Source organism: Danio rerio, chromosome 17, assembly GCF_049306965.1.
Source record: "Danio rerio strain Tuebingen ecotype United States chromosome 17, GRCz12tu, whole genome shotgun sequence".
NCBI lineage: Eukaryota > Metazoa > Chordata > Actinopteri > Cypriniformes > Danionidae > Danio > Danio rerio.
The window spans coordinates 26,171,071-26,193,732 of NC_133192.1; the positions used below are offsets into that span (position 1 = coordinate 26,171,071).

Consider the following 22,662-nt stretch of genomic DNA (forward strand, 5'->3'; position numbering starts at 1 on the left):
CTAACCACAAACAGCACAATTTAACTGCTTCATGATCATGATTTCAGATTTGTGTCAGCGGTGAGAACGAACACAATGGCTTCATCAGAGTAGCCAGTGGGAAAAAGAGAGGATATGTGCCCTGTGACGTCCTGGAGAATATATGAGGTTCAAAGAACACTCAATGGTAAAGTAAAAGAGACATTTCAAAACGATGGCTCCACCACTGCCTCAAGAACCTGGAGGGCTCTCAGGAGGGGCCGGGAGACTCCACTGACACAAAATGAATGTACAGTGACCCGGAAGAGTATTTGGATATTTAAAAATGTATGCATTTCATTTATTAAAATAACAAAACCATTAAATTCTGCAATCAAATAAAGCCAGAGCTTTTCTCAGAACTAATTTCACTAAACTTAAAAAAAGTTTTGCCCCCGTTTACACTTGATGTTCAACCGAATATCTTGTCATTGTTTGCTCACCCCCAACTTGTTCCAATCTTATTTGAGTTTCTTTTTTCTGAAGGAAGTTATTTGGAAGAATTATGGAAGCCAAGACAAATGACTTAAATATGATTTCTTTCATATATTTCAATGCAGATTTTGGAATATTCTATTAAAAATGCTTAACTTTTGAACCAAATTTTGAAAATGCACATAAAAAGTTATGTGCCCAAATTACAGCATGTGCATCAAAAAGGCCATGTGATTCTGTTTTATCAGATCTTGTGATAACACAAATTGATGCAAATGGACAAACCAGCAGACTGACCACATTATAAAACACAAAACTGTTGGCGCCAATAGCCTGACATATAGCACTGAGAGGTGCTCACAGCAGCGTGATTTCAGTTCCTAGCTCAAGATCTTTTGCCAATCCTTCCCGTCTCTCTGCTCCCCACACTTTTCTATAATCTCCACTGTCCTGTCCAATAAAAGGTGAAACATAGCTGAAAAATAATAATAAAAATAAACCTTGGTCTTAGTTTTGGTTATTCTAAAATGCCTTAGTTAAAGTCCGTCAACAAAGTTGTTTAGTGTTATCACCATACCCAGACAGAATCTGCAGACATCTATGTGCAATGATTTTGGGAGTATTGTAACTAAAACCTTAATATACGAAATAAAAAATAATACCTATTTTACTTTTATTTCATGTTTACAATGTAAATCCAATTAGATCTACTCATTTGGTAAACAAAGCAAGTCTCTCAAATAATATACCTACTAAAAGACTGAAAATTTACAAATACATTTTCTTTACATTTTCATATTAGTCAATAATATTACTGAAATCAACTTAAAACTGAATAATTTACTCACATTTACACAAGTAAATAAATAGACTTAATGATGGGCTAAAAATGTGTGGAAATCGTGCAGATTCCATGCAGGCCTAGTCATTATCTTCGAGAACTGTCTGCTCAGCCGAAAGAGAACTATCACATCTCCAAAAGTCACGATGTGTTCATTGCATTTCATCGACATCTTCTGAGGCAAGTAATTTCTTATATAAAAAAGCCCCACAGTGGCTTCTCCTACCACAAATTTTTTTAATATTTGCAGCATGTTTATCAGCAAGTGATGGTTTTATTGTCTTTGACTCGTTGCACTGAAACAGTGCTTTATTCACAAATGTTTTATGCGATATTTCATTTTTGTGCAGAAATCTAATTTGCATATTTGGAAGAAAACAGCCAATGGCTACTTGTTTTCCCATTTCAGGATTTTTTTACATTATCCTTATTTGTGTTTAACTGAAGAAAGAAACTTAAAAAGGTTTGGAACAAGTGAAGGTAGTAAATAATAGCCTTTTTTGGGGTGAACTGTTACTTTAGGGTGCATGGCTGTTGTTTGAGGAATTACACCAAATGTTATTGATTTGTATTAGAATCAGCAATGATTAGAGAGTGTTATGTTTTTTATTTTTGATTCTAGATTTACACTCAGATGACAAAGTTGGTTTTGAAAAAACACTTCAGCAATGCATCATAATATTGACGAATTAACTTAACAGGCAGAAAAGTCGACAGTTTTTTTTTGTAGCATTTCGAAAGCAATCTGCAATTTAGCATTGTCTGCTTTTAATAATAGACCAATATGTGCATCCGAATGCCTTTATTCTTAATGAATGTCTTAATTCTTTATAATTCAAAACCTTCAGGAAGTTGTGCATTTCATTAAATGCCACTCGGTTTGATATTTTGTTATTCTATTGCAATGATATGCTTGCTTAATTATCCAAATACTTCTTGGGGCCATTGTATGCGTTTTAACTGCATTAACTGCTGAATGTAAGTGTCATTTATTTTACTTTTCTCATCTTTTTGAAGGAGAATTGTGTTTTCTGTATTTAATTTATTGAATGTTAGTACATGGGGGTCATCAACCATGCTATTTTTTTCCACTATCAGATATTCACTATAGCATTGCAAATCACTGCGCTGCTTTTTGAATTATCTTAATGTTAAGGCAGCATATTTAATGCTTCATTTTTTTCAGTAATTTATTATTATTGTTATTGTTTTTTTCTTCCATAAAAATGTTTCAGACATTTTTTCAATAAACATACAAGTGCTTTTTTGGTTGCTGTCAAAAACACTTTGAACAATTTGACAACTATGTTAATTTAACTTGCTCTTCCAGAATATTATTTCCCACTTACGCTTCTGAGAGTAGTGCAGAAGAGAACAGATCTATTCAGATGCAACTTCTAATGAAAAATAGAAAATAATTATTCTTTAATTAAAAAAAAAACACTGGGCTGATAAAGCTTCAGCAAACAAATCTCAGCAAAAAAAAACATCTGTTTTTTCAATGTCTGCGTATTGGGCTGTCTTGATATTTCAAACATATGTCATCTGTACCGATTATCTTTTTATTAATAAGATATTTTATTTTAGGACAAAGAAACATTTTCACATTTGAATTTTGATTATTGAAGGCTGCATGACGCAGGGATATGTTTTTGCTGCACTATAATAGTAAGGATATTTAAATGGATGTTTAATTTATTTGAGTCTAGTCACGGAGGTATAGGCATCATGTATTGTCTGGTTAAAAGGATACATAATCTCTGTCTCTTGATAAGATTTTTAAAAAATATGTATAATTTAACTCATTTGGTCTTTTGATAATGTTTTCATTTGAGCGAAATGAAGCTACAGCATCATGCTTTGTATATACTTTATGTACAGAATTAAAATTTATTTATTGATTTAATTGTGATGTGCTTTTGTGTGTCAATAAGTCTACATCACATTTATTTTTTCAGATAGACATGATGTGAGGTGTGACGTTAAAAGACTTCTTTTAAGAGCATCATTGCTGATTAAAAATGTAACTATGACTTTTAATTTTCCAGAACTTTGTTCCAGTGTTGTGGATTACTTACAAAAAAGTCAGTAATCTACAGTGTTAGCCTGTTACTGTTTACGAATTACATGATCAAATCACGCTTATTGTGATTTAGTGTAGGAATATTTTACAGTTTAACCCAAAAATGACCATCTATCAGATGAGGAAGAGCTGGAGTCAGAGATTCAAATAAATAAATCAAGTTTACTAAAGATAGTTTCAGTCTCATCAGCAGAAGCCAGCTTCAACCCTCGCAATGAGATCGTAGACTGCTCTGCTTACAATTATAAGTCAATAACAATTATACTCTAACATAACATCATTAACTGCCTTATACATATAGGTGTTTTAACCTGACTGCTTAAAACACAGATAGACTAGGAAAAGTTCAATGTGGGTGCGTACATACAATTGTGAACAATATCTCAAACATATAAACGTCAGACATCCACTAGACTGTTTAGAGCTGACCTCGGACCTGTTAAAAGGATCCAAAATTGAATAGAACACACACACTCAAAGTACAATCTGTTTCTTACCCAAGGCTGAGTGTACTTTCAGCCGTCTTTATCAAACCTGGTTAAAAACTGGTAAAAATCTACATTCAGCCAGTTATATTCTCACTACACAAAGTTTATATGAATAAACAAGAAAATCACTGTAAACAGAATTGGCACATAGCACTACAAACAGGAAAACAGTTGTTTTCAATCATCAAGTCCTTCGGTTCCACTTAAGGTCTCCAAGACCTCTGACCTGGTTAGGTCATCCTACAAATAAAGTAACAAAGAGACAGGCAAATGCACTGAACATTCATATATTAAAGAATGTGTTAACTTTATTCATTAGTCAAAATCATTTAAAGATTGAATACTGATTAAAAAAATCATATTAATAAAGTAATGAGAAAAAGGATAAACCTTGATCCATGCTGGACGGATTGGAAGGCAGAAATCTGAATCCATCACTAGAAAACTTATCTTAAGTCATTTTAAGACTACCTTTGAATTAATTTAAACTACTTCTGATATAACCTAATTATTTTTTGGTTAAAAAAAAAAAAACATTCAGAGGTATGAATTGCAAATGAGTTGACAAGACATTCACATGGCCAACTTTTACGATCATTTATGAAAAAAGTAACTCATTTTATTCTAAGCTTTCAAATGAATATTGTAACAGAAATAACATTAGTCTCGTAAGGCAAAAATAGTTGATTTTTTATATAGCAGTTACTAATTCTTTTTTGTTTTAATGAATTATAAATGCCTGCCGAGACCTTAATATTTAGCTTCAGAATCACTACTGTGCAGGCACCAAATGACAACATCAATGCAAAGATGTCAGCGGCTATATCTTTAAAGGTTAATTCCCTAAACCTTTCTACTAAATCCTTTTTTTTGTCAACAAAATAAATAAAACCATACAGAAAGATTCTAAGAATCCACCCATGTTAAAATTTCAATATTATTCACTGGGTCTGTCTGTATTTGACCAAAGAACACACAGATTTTAGGTTGCGTTAATATTATTGTTTTGCAGGCTTTTTCTTGTTTTATGCTCATTCAGACATACCGCGTCATTAGACATTAATATTAGGTTAGATTTAGGTCACCATCATCTAAGATCAACATTTTTTTGATGTCCAATAATGATGTGAAATGATGTTAATATTTGGTTGGTTTAAGACCAGAATTCAATGTCGAATCAACATCTTAAACCAACGTCATATTGACATAAAATAATGACATTTATTGGTCAGTTATTGCAACCGTTGCCATCCAATGTCTGATAGAAGTCATATTTGTAACGTCCACACAGCATCAAGCTGCAAAATCATTATACGCTGATATTTTGTTGTTTTTAGGTTGCGTTGGAAAGAAACCAAAATGCAACCTGATGTTTGACATTGACGTCAGCCTGACATTGGGTTCTGATGTCAACCAATTTTCATTTCCAAACAAAATGCATCCTTCTACAATGTTGGGGAACAACCTAAGATTATAGTACACAAGATGCGTCACTCATATAGTTTTGAATTGGGAAGAGTGTAATGGTTATCATGGTGAATGAAGCCCCGCCCTCTAGTGCAGAAGCCAATCAGCGATCGCTATAGACTGACCAGTCTCTGGGAGAGGGGCTCCAACCAGATGGAAATTTCTGCAGATTTTGTGTGGTTCCAACATTTAAAAATGAAACTAAAGATACAGTTTTTTGGTTTTATTATGTATTCCTAATTCAAAATTGAATTGTAATTTAACCGTTTGATGTTTTCCCATGCTCAATGCCTGAGCATACTGCCTGAGATGGCCGCCGAGGGAAATGACTTGCCTTGAAGCATAGGTCTTAAACTCAATTCCTGGAGGGCCGCAGCTCTACACTGTTGTGCTTCAACCCTAATAAAACACAGCTCATCGAGTTGTGTCTACTCTGGAATGCCTTGATTAGTTGGATCATCTATGTTTGATTAGGGTTGGAGCAAAACTGTGCAGAGCTGCGGCCCTCCAGGAATTAAGTTTGAGACCTATGCCTTAAAAGGACTTTGGTACAATGTCAATATGATGTCTAGTTTAAGTCCGGTGTGTGCAGAAAATGAGCACAAGAAAAAGCCTGCAAAACATTACAGTAATATTAATACACCCTAAAATTGTGGTGTTCTTTGGTCCAATACAGACAGACCCAGTGGATAATATTGAATTTTTATTTAACCCAATGTTTGGGTTTGTCCATATTATTACCATATTTGAGTCCTAACAACAAAGCATTTTTACATGATCATTTTCATTGATAACAGGACTTAAATAAATACTTTTACAGGACTTTAAATAAATGAATCAATTATTTTACAGTCTTTCATAAATAATAATATCCAAATGCACATATGAATGCATAAGGAAGTAAGAGTGCTGAATGCTTGTTTGATAACTGCAGGTACACGTTCAGCATCATTACTTGATGAGAGACGCTGTCCTGTCTGATGCCTGCAGGAGGAATTCACTAAATGAGCCGAGAGCAGACATTGTTCATCTCTGACTCCTTTTCGCCATCGTCCTGTTCTTTGTCACTGCCGTCAGCGAGTCTGAAGTGAATCTGGTAATAGAGTTGGCCTCCTTAATTAGTTTGATCAGATGCCTGGAAAGGCCTGAGCTGCTGCTGTTCACCCAGCACAACACAGCGGTCATTAGCACACGACTGGCAGAAGAAGAAGAAATCTCTCTGGAACCACTGGTGCTCTTCAAAACAATGCATCGTTCAGGTACATTTACATAACTGTGACACTTCACACCATCTCGATGTCTTCTACTTTCTCCACACCGAATATAAATTCTCTGAGGCGTATTTGGTTGAATTGTCTACAAACCAAGGGGAAAAAAAACGAAATAAATGACGACAGAGATCGAAACATTATTAAAATCCCCTAAGGCTGCTTTTTTTTTTTTTGATGGAGAGAATACAGAATAATCAAGTCATTCATGCTTTCAAGAGAATATTATCAGTGTAAAAAGGACTGAAAAATCATACTCAAATACCATTTCTTGGCAAGTTGAGTAAAAGTATGTGTTGTGAATAAATACTACTCAATATATGAGTAAAAAGTAGCCCTTTTAAAAGAACTCAATAGTAGCGAGTTTTACGATGTGAAAGGTTGTTGTGTTTGCATGCTATTTGTGCATTTGTCTGTGAAAACATAACCTTTTGTACAAAATGTAGTGATTGTTTAAAGCCATAAGTGAAGATGTATGAGCCAAAGTCCTCATACATCTTCATCATCATCTTCTAGGGCAGGGGTGGCCAATCCTGTTCCTGGAGATCTTCCTTCCTGCAGATTTCAGTTGCAACCCTTATCAAACACATCTGTCTGTAATTATCAAGTGGATTTCAGGTCCTAATTAATTGGTTCAGGTGGATTTGATCAGGGTAGGAACTAAACTGTGCAGGAAGGTAGATCTCCAGGAACAGGATTGAGCACCAATGTTCTAGGGTACCTAAATTTCGTATGAAGGGCGAAAAACCGAATATAATTGAAAGCTGTGGGCCAAAACTACATATACCAAACAGTTTTACAATAAAGTTGCCATGGGTAATTTCATTACTTAATTTCATTTTTAATTCATTATAATTTTTCATAATATTACAAAAAATAAGTAGAAAACTTTACTTTGAATTGTATTAACTAATGCAGTATACCTTTTTTAATTATAACTTATTGCAATAAAGAAATATTTATTATTATTTTAAATATTATTATTATTATATTTAATATTATAAAATTCATATTTATAACACAGTGGAGTTTAATGCTGAACAACACTAGTCAAGCAGAAGCTGTCTTAAATAGTATCTGGTTGCAGCCTTTATGATGCAAGCTGAGACTGCATCACTCAGCAATGCAATGTCAGACACAATGCACTCAATGGAGTGAGTGACGTCACTGTGACGGGTTGGGTTAGGGGTGGGGTTAGGTGAGTGCATTAAAAATCATTGGATGCAGCTCAGATTGCACTGGACCAGGTCTACATCCAGACCCCTCTAACTGTCTTTGCCTTGATTTACTCACCAAAGTCTCTGCATTTTCCTCTATCTGTCGTGTGCACATTTTAAACTAAATCTGATTCATTTACACCATTTAAATTGAAATGTTTAATTTCAGATAGCCTTTTTTCTTAGCTTAACAATAAAATAAATAAAAGGTTACATTAATTTAAATGGGTGACGAGGTTTCACAGTGGGTAGCACGTTCACGTTCATGGGTTCGAGCCTCTGCTGGGTAAGTTGGCGTTTCTGTCTGGAGTTTGCATGTTCACCCACAGTTCGCGTGGGTTTCTGAGTGCTCCGGTTTCCCTCACAAGTCCAAAGACATGTGCTATAGGTGAATTGGCTGAGCTAAATTTCAGTGGTGTATGAGTGTGAATGAGTGTGTATAGATGTTTCCCAGTGATGGGTTGCGGCTGGAAGGGCATCTGCTGCGTAAACACATGTGCTGGATAAGTTGGTGGTTCATTCCGCTGTGGCAACCCCAGATTAATAAAGGGACTAAGCTGGAAAGAAAAATAATGAATAAATTAATTAATTTAAATTACAATCTTGAAACTATTATCAGATGAGATGGCCCGCAGGTCCTAGTTTGGGCATCTCTAACCTAAACAGTCAGTATTTGCATGTAATGGGACACTTGGACACTTTCAATGGTTCCACACTGTACATGTTTGCTGCATATAAAATCTAATTTAAAATTAAATTTTGTAATGCTCAACTTAATTTGTTTGTTTAAATTCAGCCCAAATAAGTAGTTTTTTTACTGCATGTGTCTTGAGATCCTTCTGTATGATGTGATTTTTCCATGCATATTGGATGGGAATCCCGGGACTGATTATTCTACTAAGCCAATCCAATATAAGTGAATTTTATTTATAAACTAATTTCAAGAGGATCACATGCTTATGATTGTTCACGGCTGGTCCCGCATCAGCTCACAATTGATTCACCAAACATGATTCCTAACTCACTACAACTAACCAGAGTTTTCTTATCTCAGTATCTTCGTCTTGAAGTAGCAAGGATGATGCAATCCTGGATTTACATCTGTGTTGATCCTGGAACATCATTTTTGTTGAAAAATGTAATTCATACCTATTATCTACCCCTAAACACAACCATAACTCTCAATTATTCCCAATATCAGAGGGAAATAATAGTTGGATAACAATCATGTAGAAGTGCATAAACCTAACTGTAAGCCTAAACATAAATGGGAAACGTATATCCCTTAATTCTGATTGGCTGATTGGAATGTTGTTCCAGGGTCAACATATATGTTAATCCAGGAACATGTCTTACTTAGTGAAATCATGTTGGTGGTAAAGTAAAAGTACACATAAAATTACTAAATTATTCCTGAGAAAAACTACTCAATTACAGTCATTTGTGTATTTGTAATTTGTTACATTGCACCACTGAATAATATCCGACTATAACCACTGAATTTCATTGTATTTTTAAATATTTTTTATTTCCTACAGTTTCATCAAAATTTCAACTTCAACAGAAAAATAACTCTTTGGAACCACTTGAGTGAGTCTATTTTCATTTTTATGGGTGGACTTGTGAACATTTTTTCGCAAAAGTCATGAAGTGTGAATTCATACCTTTCACAGTTTTTGGTGTGCGTGAAATAAGCTGACAGTAGTATTGCATGTCAACATTTTGTATGTCAGCAAATGTAACGTCCGCTCTAATTTGGAAATACAAATATAATTGTTGGCCAAAATAACAGGCAGGCAGTTTACTAGATTGCTTATTGCAGACGGTGACACAAAGATGACAAAAATAGCACTTGTTTTCCTTTTGGGGTCTCTGCTGTTCTGTTCAGGTGAGATTCACTCTAATATTTATTGAAATAAACACCTAATAAAGGACTTAAAGTATTCTGTTTTTTTCATGGTTAGTTTTCAAAATATTTCATATTTGAGCACTCAGATTAATTAAGTGCAAAAATGTTTTGGCAATTTAAAAATAATGTGTGATTCGACTGGATCAAAACAAGTCTTTTGTTGCACTGCTTGATATTTTGGAATAGCCAAAAATACATTGCATGGGTCAGAAATTTTTTATTTTTTTTGTAATAAAGTATTGTTTAAAGACCATAATCCACTGAGATATTTTGTTCTGTAAATCTGTCAAAATATTTTTTTTTATTAAGTATTACATTTTTTATTCTCAGATTTCATATTTTCAACTAGTTTTATCTTGGCCAAATATAGTCCTATTATTTTCCCAGTTATTCTCAATTTCCAATTCCCATTGACACTTATGACTGATTTTGAAATCCAGAGTCACATGAAATATTTTTGCAATGTCAATAAATTAAATAATTGCTCTGTCAGTTGCTGTATACAGAACCACTCCGTATACAGTTGTTTTACATGTGCAGTTGTCATATCTATTTGTGTTCCAAAGTTTTACCCTATTTTGTGATTTCTTTAAGGTGTTTCAGATGTTCAGATGGAAATCTTGCAGCAATCGGACCTTCTGGATGTGCAGGGGTTGAAAATCGATGATTATGACAACAAAATGGTAAAAAAAGTTATCATCTTCACATATTTAACAAAGGAAACTGCTAAACACTCTTGTCTTGCCCAACATTTCAGCTTCTGTGTTTATTTCTCCCTCAGCTTGCCATTTGTGTTATTTGTAAATATGTCATGAGGAAAGTAATAGTCGGTGTTGGAAAAACTGTTTCTAAGGTTTGTAAAACATATTTGTCTGCTAAACTCATTATATAGTCAGTGTTTTTCCTTGACCTTGATTTATTGTTGTCTCTGTGCAGGACGAGGTCAATCGGCAGCTTAATACGATCTGTAGAAAAATAAGAATACCCGGATGTAGAAACTTTGTGCGAAAATATAGAAATAAACTGATCAATGATCTGCTCGCTGGTGCCCGAGCCCACACCATCTGTGTTCACCTGAAACTGTGCAAAAATATGTAACTGTGTGAATGTTCAAGCATGATTTGTAATTGATTATTTTTTTTGTCATTTCCTCATCTTATCATTTGTTAACCTTTATAATTTGTAACTTTGAAACCTGTAAGTTAAACATTTGATCAAAATAAAGGTAAATCAACAGGCAGTTTTTTTTTGTTTAGTTTTCTTGGGATAATCATGATGAGTGTCTTCTGCAGGTGATTATTACAGCTTTATAACTCAGGAATTTATTCTTGTGCTTTGTCACATGATCCTCAATAATCATTCATTTATTCAGTAATTTTTCTTCAGCTTAGTCTCTTATTTATCAGGGGTCGCCACAGCGGAATGAACTGCCAACTATTCCAGCATATGTTTTACAGAATGGATGCCCTTCTAGCTGAAACCCAGTACTGGGAAACAACCATACACGCTCACATTTACACACATACGGCCAATTTAGTTTATTTAATTCACATATACTGAATGTCTTTGGACTGTGAAGGAAACAGGAGGAAACTCACATAAAATTAGGGAGAACTTGCAAACTCCACACAGAAATGCCAACCAGCTCGAACCAGTGACCTACTTTCAGTTAGGCAACGCAACAGTGCTAGCCACTGAGCCACCATCCTGCTCTACTCAATAATCTTTTTTTTTATTGTTATAAAAGTAAGGGCAGTTTTGTTGTTTAAAATCTTTACAGGAACATTTTTGAGGTGTACAAAGTTCAAAACAATTAACAGTGTTACTTTAAAAATATTTTGTAATATTTCAAATGCAATTTAATTATTCAAATGTAAATGCTTTTGTAAATAAAAGTGGTTTGAAGAAAACAAACATGAACGATTTCATTTTTTTCATACATGTTTATATTATTTTTTTTAGACGTTAACACCACATTTAAAGTTCAGAAATGTTAGGAAATTAGTATTTTAAAAAATTGATATTTTGAAGGCAACACAGTGACTCAGTGGTTAGCACTGTCGCCTTACAGAGAGAAGGTTGCTGGTTAAAGGCCTGGTTGGATCAGTTGGCATTTCTGTGTGGAGATTGCTTGTTTTACCCGTGTTTGTGTATGTTTCCTCCAGGTGCTCCGATTTTCCCCAAAGTCCAAAGACATGCACTATAGGAAAATTGCATTAACTAAAATGGCTGTAGTATTTGTGTGTGTGCATGAATGAGTGTGTATGGATGTTTCCCAGAACAGGGTTGCAGATGAAAGGGCATGCGCTGCATAAAACATATGCTGGATAAGTTGGTGGTTCATTCCGCTGTTTGTCCCCTGATGAATAAATGGACTAAGCCGAAGGAAAATGAATGAATGAATGGTATCTTGGAAAATTCCCTTTTTTCTTTATAAATTCACACTAAAATTCATTGAAAATCATTGAAAAAGACTAAGTAATAAATGAATTAAAATAGTCTGTGTTAATTTACTTTTCATATTTGAGCAGTCAGATCAATCACAAAAATGTTTTAACAATTAAAATATAATATGTGATTTGGATCTCTATCTGAAAATAAAGAATAAATGCTTTTAAAAATGAAAATATTTTTACACCTTTACAGAAAAAACCAATAATCCACAGTAAATTGAAAAATTCTGAAAAAGACACTTTAATGACAAAACCAGGGGAAGATGTTGTTCCAAAAAATAATAATAATACAAATACATTCAGAGCAGCATTCATTCCTCCTTATGCCATGTCTATAACATTTATGGCCAGTCCAGCTGGAAAACTCAAGTTAGATTTATCTAAGCTCAAATCTCAGGTAAAGGAGTTTCTTTGCTTAAAATATAACTTCAGATGTCTTTCATATATCTAAAGTTATATTCACATTGATGTTTGTGTAATTCCCAGCATGTAAAGTTAAATACATTTTAAAGAAACACTTATTGAAACAGTGTTTAGTAACACCTTTGGTTTGATCTTTGTTGTTTTAAATGAATTGTATGTTATATATTTACTGTACTGGTTTCTGTAGTTATGGTTCAGTCTGTTCAGTTTGTAAGTTTGTCTATATTTAGTCGAGGTATTGGTGTCTACAGTTTAGTGGAAATTTGTCTTTTTATTTGGTTTCAGTATTGTTCCTATTGTTTTAGTTTAATGATATTCTCTCTTGTTTTGGTATTGGTTTTGATTATAATTAGTTGTAAATTTGTCTTTATTTGTTGGACTCCATAAAGAATTGCCACCACCTATGAGATCCAAATACACAATAAAGTCAAAGTAACCGTTTAGCACTGTGGTATATTTTCACTTTCTTTCAGCTATTTTACAGGACATGAGTAAACAGTTTAACACACCAGACCAAAAAAAAAAAAAAAAAAACAGTTAACACTGCAAAAAAAAAGAAAAAAAAAACTGACCATGAAGTTTTCAGTGCACAGTATAGCTATTTTTCTATTATTTTTTCTGTGTGTGCATATGGATTTTTTTTTATCTTAACCAGGGTAATCTGACGAAATGTTTTCTGTTATTAATTTTCTTCTTCTGATCTCTTGCTCAGGTAAGATAACAGCAACTAAATTTTCCAATCCGTCGATTGCATATCTAAAATGAAGTAACGATTTCATTACTTTCTTTACTTGGAAAGCCCTTGCAAACATTGAAAATGAAGCTCCCGAGATGCCTTCACAGCTCGAAAGTCTACACAGTTTGATGAGCAACTATGGAAAGCACTTAGCGGTATGGACAACACACACGTTCATTCAGACTCTTTCACTTCTTCAACTGAAAATTGTTATTCTCTGTTTTTAACCTAATTTCCGATTCAGAAAGTGCGGCCGAACATCATCTTCTGCTGTATCTGTCAAGAAGCTGTACGTCGAGCAAAGCAAACAATATATCAAAAGATGCAAGAGGTAACTTTCTAATGTTTTGAAGCCAAGTGTTACTGGAGATAAGTAGCCTATTTGAGTCAATCTAAACAAGTTATTGACACTTTGATATGAACAAATTGAAATGAGAAGCAAGATTCATTGGACTCATCACAGTTTTCTGAATGAAACTACAAAGTATAAAAATTACATAATTGATTAAAACATTTATTTACAGTTTAAGACAATATTATTAGCCCACCTTTGATATTTTTATCATTTTCAGATACATCCCAATTGCGGCAATAACCTATTTCTTGGAACTCATTTTCTTTGCCAGCATGATGACAGTACTTATATTTATTACGTATAATATTTTACTAATTTTATTATTTTTTTTTTGCAAAATAGTATTTAGCGTAAAGTGCCATTTAAAGGCTTAACTTGGTTTAAAATATAGGGTAGCTATAGTTATGCTGGTTTTAAAACAATAAATTTAAATGTCACTTTAAGCTGTATAGAAGTGTCTTGAAAAATATCAAGTCAAATATTATTTACTGTCATCATGGCAAAGATTAAATAAACCAGTTAAATGAGATATTAAAACTATTATGTTTAGAAATGTGTTCTTCTCTCCGTTAAATAGAAATTGTGGGAAAATAAACAGGGGGTTAATAATTCAGGGGGACTAATAATTCTGACTTCAACTGCATATATCAGGAGTGCCCAAGCTCTTTCCTGATGGACCGGTGTCCTGCAGATTTTAGCTCTAACTTGCCTCAACACACCTGCAGGGATGTTCTAGAAAGCCTAGTGAGAGCTTGATTAGCTAGTCCAGGTGTGTCTGGTTGGGGTTGGAAGTAAACTTTGCGGGATATCGGCCAGGGCCGAGTTTGGGCACTCCTGGTATATATATATACACACACACACACCAGGAGTTATTATTATATTATATATTATATTATTTTATTAATATATATTATATACATTAATATTATGTAATGTTGCTTTGCTCTGTTTTGCAAACATCGGGTATATCTGAAAAAGATTTTAAAAAAAATTTTTTTGTCTGTATTAAACTGTATTATGTGTTTTATTTATTCAGTGAAGCATACTAATGCTTTATTTCCATTTTAAATTAGAGACTTCATCAATGTCAATGTATTTATTGGACAGCTTGTGTCACTATTTGTTTAAATTTGATTTGTTTTGAAGAAAGAATTTACCAAGCAATTTTTTAAAATAGAAATGACATTTAATTTTTAGCTTAAAAATGCAAACAATAAAAATGAAAAGAAAGAAAAAACTATTTCCCCAAACAAAAAGTCTGTCTACATTCTCTACATTGTATTGAATCATAAAGTCCTTTGTGTTTCTGTTTATTATTATCATTATTATTATTATTTTGTTATTTTATTCATTTATTTATTTATTTATTTATTTTTACAGAAGATACACAAAGTCTGTTCCATGTACATACCAGTTTTTCAAAAGAAATGTCTTCAGCGAGCAGGCCGACTTCGAGACCGTATAATGCACACAATCTTCCCTGGCGGCGGTCCGAGAGGAACTTGCTCCAAGATAAAGCTTTGCTCTTAACAACTCACTGTGACTGTGCACTGTCCAATGGGTACATTTACATTGACTAGCTAAATTAGCATCTCTTTTTACAATATAGCAAAGCTGCTTTTCATGATTTGATTGCAAAAAGTATGTAGCCTATGCAGTAAAGTGCTTGTTGATATTTGTTCACTTCCATGTGTGTTTGTATTTGAATTGCATATATCATTCCATTGATTGAGGTTTGAGGATGCTTTCATCTTTGCGTTTTAGAAAATCAATCAAACATGCAGAAACTGGATTTTCTTGTTGCGTCGCCTTTGCTATTCTATAGGCAATGGATATAAAAGCTCTGTAATGAAGGCTCTTTTTTCAGGACACACTCCTATCGACACCTGCAGAAAATGGAGGTTCTGCGACAACAAAAAACATCAGTTCAGAAAATGCAATTAAAGGGATAGTTCAACTGAAAACGAAAATTCTGCCATCATTTACTCATCCTCCACTCATTCCAGACCTGTTTCAGTTCCTTTCTTCTGTTGAACACAAGTGAAGATATTATGAAGAATAATGGAAAAAATAGCCATTGACTGATGGTTCCTGGATGTCAGTGTTTTTTTATTTTTCCAACATTCTTCAGAATATCTTGTTTTTAATGTTTTAATGTTGTTAATAACCTCTTGTGTGTGTGAGGAAATGTTCATGGGTGAACTTCTATTTTAAGAGTTACATCCAGTAAGAAATGTGATAGACTGATGTTTATTCTGTAACTATGTTATGTTTTATGTCATCTGCACGTTTAAAATTCCAATAATTTTCATGTGTTTTTCATGATTTTTTTGTGATAATCATTAAAGACCAGTTGCTCTCTCATTAAAGTTGTCGTCTGTCCACTTCAGACATGTATGAGTTTCTTTCTTCTGTTAAACATAAAAGAAGATATTTCGAAGAATGGGGTAACCAGAAATGTACAATGTTTTTGGATCAAATCAATTTAAACATCAGCTCTTTTATTTAGAAACAAAACATATAGTTTGAGCCCCATTAAACTATCATTAAAAGAGATTTTGAATGAAATGCAAATAGGTGTAAAATGTGCATAAATGTCTTCTTTTTTTAAGACAAAAAAATATTTTTAATTTTACATTTAAAGTCCTAGAGGATTTTAGCTGTTGTGTGATTCCTCTCCATATGCACAAGACACTTTCCTACAAACACTTCATTACAACACTGTAAAACCCAGCAGTCAATTTGATCAAATGAGTATTAACTCAAAAAATACTGAAAGTGAATTCTACTCATTTGAAAAGAGTTTTGAAATCAGAGTTAATAAAATACCTCATTACTTCAACTTAAATGGAGTAAGTTCATGGTACTAGTATAGATTAGTTTTTTTTAACTCAAATGGTTTGAGTTGCCTTAATGGGTTTTACAGTACTCCGTTGGTTTGAAGTTCTCTTCATTTATTGGGTTTTGCTGTGCTTAAATTGCTTCATTTATTCAAATGGATTAAGTTCACAGTACTCATAGTTTTTTTAACTTAAATGGTTTGTTGCAATTGGTTTCCTTTAAATGGTTTGAGTTACCTTAACTTTTTTTACAGGGAAGGACACAATAATATAAACAAAGATTAAACTGCTAAACTAACTTAGACTTGTCATATATTGCTGCTCTCTGGTGATTTTAAGTGCTTCTTTTATTCTTATTAAGTTGCTTTGGATAAAAATAATGTCTGCTAAATGAATAAATGTGAATGTAAAATAAACCTGAAAAAGCCTACATGAAAATTCTTTCACTGAGCCATATTTTCACAGAGCTTTCGCGATGAGGGTTCAACTGACTTCACTTCACACTTATGTTTAACAGCTTCATACAGTATATCCTCACATCAGCAAACCCAGAGAGAAAAGGCAGTTGTCGGAGTGCACTGATACTTTAAAATACAAATAACAGAAAATAACAATTGCCAAGCAATGTATCTCACCTGTATCATTGGATCCTTCATGATTCTCTTAGGTAAGATACTGGACAAACAATATTAACTTGTGTGATTTGTTCAACCTTGAGCAATATGTTTTGTTGTATTGTTAAATTTATATTTCATGCAGCTGCTGCTGCTGAGAGACAATTTGAGATGAAACAAGCCGTCACCATTCAGGACAACAAGAAAGATGTGTGCAATCCTTCCAAGGTAATGAAATGAGATTTAACTGAAGGAATGTTTTCATCCCTCAACCTTTAACACGTATTATGTACAACCTAAAGCTTTACTGTGTTTGGAGGACATGTGAGTATTATACCAAGGGTCTCACTGATAGACACCCCTTAATTCATTCTCTCTTTCTAGGATGCCATAACATGCTGTATATGTTTGGAAGCCATAAACCAATATTTACCCCAGATAATTGCTCAGGTTAACCAGGTAAATGTTTCTGTTTTTCTCTTTTCAAAGCACAGACCAATACTTATGCATTTATACTATTAGTTAAACAGTAAATAAAGTAGTACATTCAGAGAAATGTATTGGACAAAAATATTTTTATTGTTGTTCATTTACTGTGATGTAAGTTGATTTTTTATACAGTTATATTAATATTTTTCTCCTCACCCAGAAAATCAGAGCTGCATGCAATGTCAACAGGTTTCTGAGGAAACTATGTTTAAAGATCGCCACAAAGATAAAAATGAAAGTTTTAAGAAAATTTTTCCCAAGAGGTCCTCTACAATCCTGCAAGAGGTATAAAATGTGCAAGTAAAAGACAACTGTAAACAGTCCATTAAAACATCAACTCTTTAAGTAGGATTGCTCACTTGTTTGTTTTGGTAAAAGCATGAGATGAAAATGCCACCCCTGGTTTCTGTAAACTTCATTATACACTGGACAAATCCTTAAATCAGAAAATGCATTCAGTCATAAATGCTTTTTAAATGTTCTGAAATATGTATGTTTATCATGTTTTGGAAGATTTTGTTTTTGCTGTTTCTCATTTACTGCTCGTTAAAAATCTAATAATTTTTATGTAAAGACATTTATTTCTGTCAATAAAGTTGTCATATCTCCTGTAAAAATAAAAAATCTGCCATAATGTACTCCTCGTTTTTCTTCAGTTGAAAATAAAATATATATGTTGAAAAATGAAGATAACAGCTGATGTTCTAGAAAAATAAATAAAAATACACTCAAAAAAATTTATTTTTTGCTCATCAAAGTACTTCTTTTTAAATGAGCTGAAACAACACAATTCTTGGGATTTCATTGGAACAATAACATTTTTCATGTCCAATCCACACAATTTGTAAAAAAGTGTTGCCTTAATTTGTTAATTTAAGTTAACTTAATTTGTGTTGGGACAACATGAATGAATTGTGTGGAACCCTGCTTTTTTTAGTGTACAGTGGAGGTCAAAATTATTAGCCTTAAATTATTTAAAACTTAAATTATCAGGTGAATGAAATATTTTTTTAATAGATCATTTCTTTTGGGGCGGCACAGTGGCTCAGTGGTTAGCACTGTCACCTCATAGCAAGAAGGTCGCTGGTTGGGTCAGTTGGTATTTTTGTATGGAGTTTGCACATTCTCCGCATGTTCATGTGGGTTTCCTCCGGGTGCTCCGGTTTCACACACAGTCCAAAGACATATACAACAATACAGGTGGATTGAATCACCCGCTTCAAATGTTATCACTTCAATTGAATGGGTGTTATCAGTGGTTATTAGCTAGTAGGTTTTTTTTGCGCCTATAGACTCGGAAAGTTTTTCTCATAATTAATCAGCTATACTGATAGAGAAGGCTCCAGATACGGTTCTGTTTTTATAGTACTGTGGCTGTTAAGTTTAGGGTTGGGGGGTAGACGTTAAAAAAATACATTTAATGGGAAATTTAATTAATATTATAATTAACTTTTGTTAATTCTTGTGATTTATAGCTGATTAATCATGTGGATGGATGATAACAACCTTCTGAGCCTACCAGTAGGCGCAGAAGGCTTCTACTGGTCCATATCCATCAGCTGATAACCACTGATAACGCCCATTCAATCGAGTAAAAACATTTGAATATGCAGATTAAATATACTAAATTGGCCATATATGGTGTGTGTGTGTGTGTGCGTGCGTGCGTGCGTGTGCATGTGCGTGTCCGGGTTTTCCACTACTGGGTTGTGGCTGGAAGGGAATTCACTGCAATAGACATTAAGGCGAAAGTAAATGAGTGAATGATAATTTATTTTGTATTTGCAATATATATATATATATATATATATATTTTTTTTTTCTATTTGCAAGATATAGTATTCTGCTAAAAGTGCAAGTTAAAGACTTAACAAGCTTATGTTAATTAGACAAGTTGATTGGAAAACAGTGGTTTGTTCTGTTCTGTTAGACTTTTTAAAGGGGCTAATAATATTGACATTGTTTAAAACAAAGTAAAACTGCCTTGATTCCAGACAATCTAAAAGAACTAAGACTTTACCCAGAAGAAATAATATTAGGAAACACTGTAAAAATGTCCTTGGCCTGATAAATATCATATGAGAGATATTTGAAAAAGAAAAAATAATTCATTGTAATTTAAAGTACAAGTGAAACTAAATATTTTTATAAATTAACACAAAACACTGGGCTATATTTGTAGTTAAGAGAGTAAGGGGAAGGTTTGACTGACTTCACACTTACTTTTCACAGCTTTCTCTTCGATCTCATCAGCAAAACAGCAAAAGTAAAAAAAAAATCGATGTTAGAGCTTAAGCAATATTCAAATGACAAAAAATAAGGAGCAATGTATCTCACCTGTATCGTTGGATCCTTCATCATTCTCTTTGGTAAGATATTTACTGTTTGGTGCACAATGTTTACTTGTAATCTCTGTCAAACAATATTTCATGTATGAAGTTATATTTCATGCAGCTGCTACTGAGAGACAAAATGAGATGAAACAAGCTGTCACCATTCAGGACAACAATAATGATGTGTGCAATCCTTCCAAGGTAATGAAATGAGATTTAACTGTGAAAATATTTCCCATCTCTCAATCTTTAAACACATATCATGTACTGTTAGGAGGACATTAGAATTCACTTGTACAACCTTATTTTTATTTGCATCTCATTTTAATTTCTCTTTCTAGGATGTCATAAAATGCTGTATATGTTTGAAAATGATACAAAAATATATACCCATGATAAATGCTGTAATCGACCAGGTAAATCATTCCTTTTTATCATCTTTGTTCTAAGAACAACCCAATATCTGTGCATTATTTTAATTATTTATTCAAAAAGTGCAATCATATAATATATAAAATCCTTGGAATTATCATTGTGTTTCGTTAAATTACAGTCACAGGTCAGGTATTTACATTATTTTTACTATAATGTAAGTTAATAAAATCATAAACATATTTGTCTTGGTTTCCTCAAACAGAAAATCCAAATCATTTGCCGTGGCAACTTAATTTTTAGGAAAGCATGTAGAACGTTCATCGAGAAGGTCAAAAATAAGGTCATCAAAGGATTTTTCCCAGGAGGCCCTCTGAAATCCTGCAGGAAGTATAAACTGTGCAGGTGAAAGACGGATCAATCAAATATCAGCTCTTTACAGACGATTGTTTACTTGTTTGTTTTGCCAAAACTGCTATGTAATAAAAAATGTAAAGCAACAAACAGCACTTAGTTCATTCTATTTTTTAATAAAATACAGAAAAAAATTAAGCAGATGATCTCTGAATTAAAACATACTGATGGTTATAAAGCCAATTAATGTACACTATTTTATTTATTTAATCATTTACTGATGTAGAATGTGTATTAGCTTACGTTGTTAAACATCCAAAGTTCTAGGATTTGTTCACATTGTCCCAACAAAAATAGATTAAGCTAACTTAACTGTTTTTGCTAATTTCAGTGGATTTAACATTCATTCATTCATTTTCTTGTCAGCTTAGTCCCTTTATTGATCCGGGGTCACCACAGTGGAATGAACCGCCAACTTATCCAGCAAGTTTTTACACAGCAGACAATTTAGCCTACCCAATTCACCTGTGCCACATGTCTTTAGACTGTGGGGGAAACCAGAGAACCCGGAGGAAACCCACACGAAGGCAGGGAGAACATGCAAACTCCACACAGAAACGCCAACTGGGCCGAGGTTCGAACCAGCGTCCCAGCGACCTTTTTGCTGTGAGGCGACAGCACTACCTACTGCGCCACTGCCTCGCCTGGAGTTAACATATATTTTTTAATTAACACAGAGGTTTTAACTCATTTTAAATAAGTAGTTTGAACAAGCAGCAGAAGTCATTTTTGGGTGTAGATTCAATATCTCTAGCTGAGCGGAGACAGTCAGAGTAGAAAATGCTGACAGAAGCTCCACCAAAACATGCTTGACACATTTGGTCCACAGTGGTTTTGGTGGCCCGAACATCAGCACTTCAAAAGTCACACGTAGACATTTGTTATCCTCAACGGTATTCATAGCTGCATGTGAGAGAAGAGAAGGAGCACAGACAAACACAGGAGAGACAGAGAGTCACTTTGACAGAAAATCACATAAAAATCCATTTAAAAAATCAGACCCCTTTGGCAGTTCGATTTGAAGAATCATGTCACCTGTTGTTCATTTTGGATTGCTTATCGCATGCTCAGGTGAGACCAAAAGCATAAACAAAGCTCTTTTGTGTACTTATTAGAATTATAATAATCAAATTCAGCGCATAAATGTGGTCTGTTTTTGTCTTTCAGTTCTTGTTGGGTGTAGCAGTGTTGCTAACCAGGAAAAATGGATGAATCTTCTTGAGAGAAATGAGATGAAGTTTCCTGAAGAAGTCAAAAAGAGTGATGGAGTACAAATAGAGGTAATCCGAAGCACAATGTACTGTGATTCAATAAAACGGACATAAAGTTACTGATACTTCATGTATTTATTATCTTCTGAAGTCTGAGAATGTCATTGCCTGCTGGGTTTGCAAGAAGTCCGTTCATCAGCTCAAGGGTTTGGTTCTTCATGAGATTAATAAGGTGATCTTTTCTAAACTTAAATTGTATGTTTTACTTAAAAACGCAGACACAATCATTAATAAAATATGTATTCATTTCAGGAAATAAAGGCTGTGTGTAAATCAATGGAAGTCTTCGAACATATCTGCAAGAAACAGGCATATAAATACCAGCTCTTTGTACTTCATCTGCTGTTTCCTCATAATAGCAGTCAAACCTGTCAGCATTTGAAGATGTGTAAATAAATGTGTTTGATCTACTGTGAATAAACATGGTAAATCTTTGATAATGTTTTGAATAAATTAAAATTATTAATTAAAAAATGTGTGTGCTTAATGCCTTGACAGTTTTGTTTTCAATATAAAGTGTGCATTGTTACTTCTGTAGTGTAACTTGTGTGAAATCTTAAGTCAAAGATTCAATAAATTGTTGGTTTGGAACCTTTCCTGCTTCTCATGTCTGATAATACTTGAGTCTCATTTGGT

General features: G+C 33.5%; 2 protein-coding genes and 1 long non-coding RNA gene across 7 annotated transcripts in view; 2 read left to right on the forward strand and 1 right to left on the reverse strand.

Annotated features, from left to right (window-relative positions):
• Positions 1-3,197, forward strand: part of stac (SH3 and cysteine rich domain) — a 41,735-nt gene extending 38,538 nt beyond the window's left edge. For all 3 annotated transcript variants that reach the window (XM_001344434.9, XM_009293069.5, XM_073928563.1), the window contains one exon: positions 48-3,197. In XM_001344434.9, coding sequence (XP_001344470.4) covers positions 48-146 — 99 coding nt within the window. In that variant the 3' untranslated portion in view covers positions 147-3,197. The remainder of the gene's footprint in view (positions 1-47) is intronic.
• gnly (granulysin) lies at positions 97-13,117 on the forward strand. 3 transcript variants are annotated; one of them, XM_073928565.1, is made up of 7 exons: positions 97-3,317; positions 6,267-6,591; positions 9,356-9,407; positions 9,640-9,705; positions 10,321-10,409; positions 10,508-10,579; positions 10,663-13,117. In XM_073928565.1, the coding sequence occupies exons 4-7, from the start codon at positions 9,654-9,656 to the stop codon at positions 10,822-10,824; spliced, it is 375 nt and encodes a 124-aa protein (XP_073784666.1). In that variant the 5' UTR covers positions 97-3,317; positions 6,267-6,591; positions 9,356-9,407; positions 9,640-9,653; the 3' UTR covers positions 10,825-13,117. The 3 variants fall into 3 exon arrangements, 2 of the variants coding, with proteins under 2 accessions (XP_073784666.1, XP_017207213.2); XR_012393401.1 differs by lacking the exons at positions 97-3,317; positions 6,267-6,591; positions 9,356-9,407 and having other exon boundaries at positions 9,581-9,705; positions 10,663-11,399; positions 11,782-13,117; XM_017351724.4 differs by lacking the exons at positions 97-3,317; positions 6,267-6,591; positions 9,356-9,407 and having other exon boundaries at positions 9,607-9,705.
• Positions 13,118-17,705: 4,588 nt separating this feature from the next.
• On the reverse strand, positions 17,706-22,375 carry LOC141378569 (uncharacterized). Its single transcript, XR_012393406.1, has 3 exons — positions 19,860-22,375; positions 17,996-18,072; positions 17,706-17,912 (listed from the first exon to the last, which is right to left on the reverse strand). It is a non-coding gene; the product is annotated as an uncharacterized lncRNA (long non-coding RNA).
• Positions 22,376-22,662: the final 287 nt, after the last annotated feature.

Excerpts from the sequence above, each read along its gene's own strand:
- gnly (XM_073928565.1), top strand. The coding sequence starts at position 9,654 with ATGACAAAAATAGCACTTGTTTTCCTTTTGGGGTCTCTGCTGTTCTGT. Across the intron at positions 9,706-10,320 it reads GTCTCTGCTGTTCTGTTCAG|GTGTTTCAGATGTTCAGATG; the intron begins GTGAGATTCACT and ends GATTTCTTTAAG. Across the intron at positions 10,410-10,507 it reads ATGATTATGACAACAAAATG|CTTGCCATTTGTGTTATTTG; the intron begins GTAAAAAAAGTT and ends TTTCTCCCTCAG.